This window comes from Pteropus alecto, unplaced genomic scaffold (assembly GCF_000325575.1).
Source record: "Pteropus alecto unplaced genomic scaffold, ASM32557v1 scaffold98, whole genome shotgun sequence".
Taxonomy (NCBI): domain Eukaryota; kingdom Metazoa; phylum Chordata; class Mammalia; order Chiroptera; family Pteropodidae; genus Pteropus; species Pteropus alecto.
Window position 1 is genome coordinate 8,654,703 of NW_006443570.1, and position 3,929 is coordinate 8,658,631.

At 31.0% G+C, this 3,929-nt stretch overlaps 1 protein-coding gene across 8 annotated transcripts in view; it reads left to right on the forward strand.

The window, feature by feature from the left end:
* The window catches only part of STXBP4 (syntaxin binding protein 4), a 221,613-nt gene that overhangs the window by 17,468 nt on the left and 200,216 nt on the right, over window positions 1–3,929 (forward strand). For all 8 annotated transcript variants that reach the window (XR_001518050.2, XM_015599227.2, XM_025041773.1 and 5 more), the window contains 3 exons: window positions 403–509; window positions 686–905; window positions 1,881–1,959. Coding sequence is in view for 7 of the 8 variants with exons in the window: in XM_015599227.2 (XP_015454713.1) it covers window positions 403–509; window positions 686–905; window positions 1,881–1,959 (406 nt within the window). In the remaining variant the exon portion in view is untranslated. The remainder of the gene's footprint in view (window positions 1–402; window positions 510–685; window positions 906–1,880; window positions 1,960–3,929) is intronic.

A 3,929-nucleotide genomic window follows, 5' to 3' on the forward strand; every position in this document is an offset into this window, starting at 1 on the left:
CAGGAATGCTCAGAAACCAAAATGAACATATCTTGTATTCTCAAATATCGTAGGATTGTGTGGCTAACTTTATCACAGGATCAGGGCTATATCTCTATCATAGCACTGAGATTTTAAAATAGGTCTTTTTTCCTGGTGTACCAGGTTATGTCTTCAAATATTAAGAATTCCTTAGTGTGCAGTCTTATTCAAGGTACATGTGAACTGTGAAATTTCATTCATGTATATTAGCAAACCCAGCTTTAATCAAAACTTTTTGCTATTGAGGTTCTTTGTCTAAGATTTTCTTTTTACTCTTTCTTTAAGAAATTCTTTACTAAAATTTTGCTTTAATTGCATCCATTAATTTTTAAAAAAAAAAAATTTGTAAATATTCTTTACAAATATTCCTATTTTTGTTAGGATGGACGTTTGAAGCCAGGAGATCAACTTGTCTCAATAAACAAGGAATCTATGATTGGCGTATCATTTGAAGAAGCAAAAAGCATAATTACCAGAGCCAAGTTGAGGTAACTATGCTATCTATAAGATAAAATGAGTCATTTAGTATGTTTCCTTAAAATAGTAATCTAAGATGTATTAAATACTTTAGACCTTAAAGGAAGTATTTTAAAAAATAATATAATGAAACATTATCTTAGAATTTAATCGTACTATATCCATAAAGTGATTTTTTTCGTGTTAGGTCAGAATCTGCTTGGGAGATAGCATTCATAAGACAAAAATCTGATGGCAGTCATCCAGAAAATCCATCATGCACATCCCTTTTACAAACTTCAGGAGAATATGGACCTCAGGCCTCAATGTTTAGTCTTCTTTCTTCTCCCCCTGAAATACTAATTCCAAAGATCTCATCCACTTCCAAAACTACAGATGCCTTTTCACCTTCCTTTAAGATAAATCAGGTAATCTTAAATTTATGTTTATTTATGTAGTCCATAAATCCCCTACGTGTTTTTGTATTTGTTATATACATACAGAATTATAATTTGGTAGTATAGTTTGTTAATAAACTGGTATTTCCTTGAAAGATCTTTTTCTTTTTTCCTGTTAAGATTTTTATGCTGTGCTGTCAGTAAATATTATTTTTCAAGTCATTGTGTCCTTTGTCCAGAAAATCATGATTGGGAATGGCATCACAAAAATATGCCTAAATAGCACTCAAAACTATATTAGGAATGTCATATTTATTTTCAGACAGTCCTTAATATGGTCAAACTCATTATTATTTCTGCTTGACCAAAGACAGGCAGTATTCCTTTTTGTTCCTTAGCTTCTTTCCTACACAGCGAGGCTAATCTTAATCATCCAGTGTAGGTGGATATTGCTCCCTCACATGTGTACACTAGAATATAGTTTACCCTAGTAAATTCGCACAAAAGGGGGAGTTTCTGCATCAAAATAAATATAATTAATAACCAATTACTACAGAAACCTAACAAATCAAAGTTATGAAATATAGCTTATATTCTTTAAATCTGTGTTAGCTATAAAGTAAAATAAGAAACTCAGGATTTCAGTTAGTGGAACAATTCATCAAAGGTAACTTCAGTTTAAGGAACATGCTAATCAGATACAGAGTATAAGATTTTCTGTCAGCTCCTTATACTTTTTCATTTGGAGTTTAATACCTTTTTAAAGACAAGGTACTTGGTCTTATATTTTGTTGTCCTTGGATAGCAGAGCTGAAAGCAGTTGTTACTTTTAATTCTGAATTGCTTTGTCTGAAGATGAATATACCAAAATTGTAGAGGTTTTATGTTTTTTGGACTATTGCTTTAATTACTTTAACCATTCTTTTTATGATAACATGAGCTTCTAATCTGGTCTTTGACCCACTTTAGAAAATGACATTTCATATTCCTCATTTTCTTTCACAGTTAAAAACTGGATACAAGAAAACAGAACAGCCTCCAGTTGCTTCTTCAGACAACAGCCCTACGAATACGTCTAATACAGGTAAGTGAGCATTTAATTCCTCGTTCCTGTTGTTTTTTTCACTCTCTCTCAATGAGAAGAACATAATGTGACTTAATAGACTTTAAAGAAGGATGTATTATGGCTTTTTTCCTTCAATAAATAAAAGAGCAAAATGAATGTATTATGCAGTGGTCCCTATTAGATAATGACTTTTATTGAAAATTTTACTGAACAAAAGGTTGAAAATTTCAAAGATGCATTATCATAACGGTGTCAATGAAGCTGTAATAATCAATGGTCTGTTGAAACTGAGTAATGAAAATTCTTCTATAAATCAAGATTAGGTTGCCCCGCCCTTTTAGTGAAATACTGGTGAGGTATATTAAATGCAACTTTCAGAGAAAGTATAGAAGGGAACATACCTTAAGAAAAGAAATGTTTTGGGTTTTTTTTTTTTTTTGGAAAAGATTATATAGATATAAATTAGAAAAAAACATCAGTATTATGATTTCAATATTATTGGTTTTTAATTACCATGAAATGATTTACTGTTTAAAACAATAAAGGATTGTATAAGCTACCCATAAAAAAAAAAAAGGATTTTTATTAAGCTTTAAAGTATATATTGGTTCAAATGTGAAGAAAAATTTCTTCCCTTAAATTATTTCTAAAAGTTAAACACGACGATTAAAAAACTATACTTATAAAAAGGAAAATATTACGTATGTCTAAATTATAATGCAAATTGTTATCCACATATTTCAATTTTTAATAGTATTATCTAAATCAGAATTACAAAATAAGGAAGAATTAGTATAAATTACATAGTATCTTAGTTTGTTTGGGCTGCTAGAACAAAATACCACAGACAGGGGAGCTTATAAACAAAAAATATTTCTCTGAGTTCTGGAGTCTAGAAGTCCAGGATCATGGTGCCAGCCTGGTCCTGGTGAGAGCCTTTTTTCCAGTTGCTGACCTTTTCATCTTGTCTTCACATTGTAGAAGGAACTAGAGGACGATGTTGTGGGGTCTCTTTTATAAGACCACTAATCCCATTCATGAGGGCCTCACCCTCATGACCTAAGCATCTCTCAAAAGCCCCACCTCCTAATACTATTACACTAGGGATTAAGATTTCAACATATTGATTTTGGGGGGATACAAACATCATGACCATAGCACATAGCTACTATACTTAACAGGAATTTACGATAGATCCCATAGTAGTTTTCTCTGATTTGGAGGAGTATTTACCAGTGGATACTTAGCATTGTTTAACCATACATAATATGCCTTTTTACTTAATAGGATTTGTTGATGGAGAAATATTTACCAGTGGATACGTAGAAGTCTTTAGCCATACATAATATTCCTTTTTACTTAGTGGGATTTGTTGATGGAGGAATATTTACCAGTGGATGCGTAGAAGTCTTTAGCCATACATAATATACCTTTTTTGTTGACTCTTAGAAATTATTAGTTTTATTCCCTTTACATAAACAATTTCCATTCCTTTGATATATTGTTTGTATTTTAAACTGGGGACCCATGTGAGAAAAAAAGATAAATGAAAGAAGCAAAACAATGGTGAGGAGACTTTTATGTAACCCGTTTTTAATTTTGAAAGTAATTGAACTACTCAGTGCCTCTTTTTAGCCTTTAATTTATTCAGCAAGCATTTACTGAGTATGCCATATGTGTAGAAAACATAGTTCAATAGGAATTATGAAAGAGTTAGGATAATTTCCATGAGATATTTAATAGTATATTATGAAATAAAACATGGAGTTAAAATAAAAAACCTTCATTATTCAGATTAGAAAAAGAAATGTATGTGTGTGTGTATATATGTGTGTGTTTATTTTATCAAATAACTACTATTTGCAGTATTCCGTGTTAACTAGAGCAGGTTATGGGTGATTTTAGTACTCTAAGGAGCATATGGTCTTGTGGATGAATTACATATTTGAAAAATTGTGCATAACCATGAACAAAGTGAAATAAGGAGA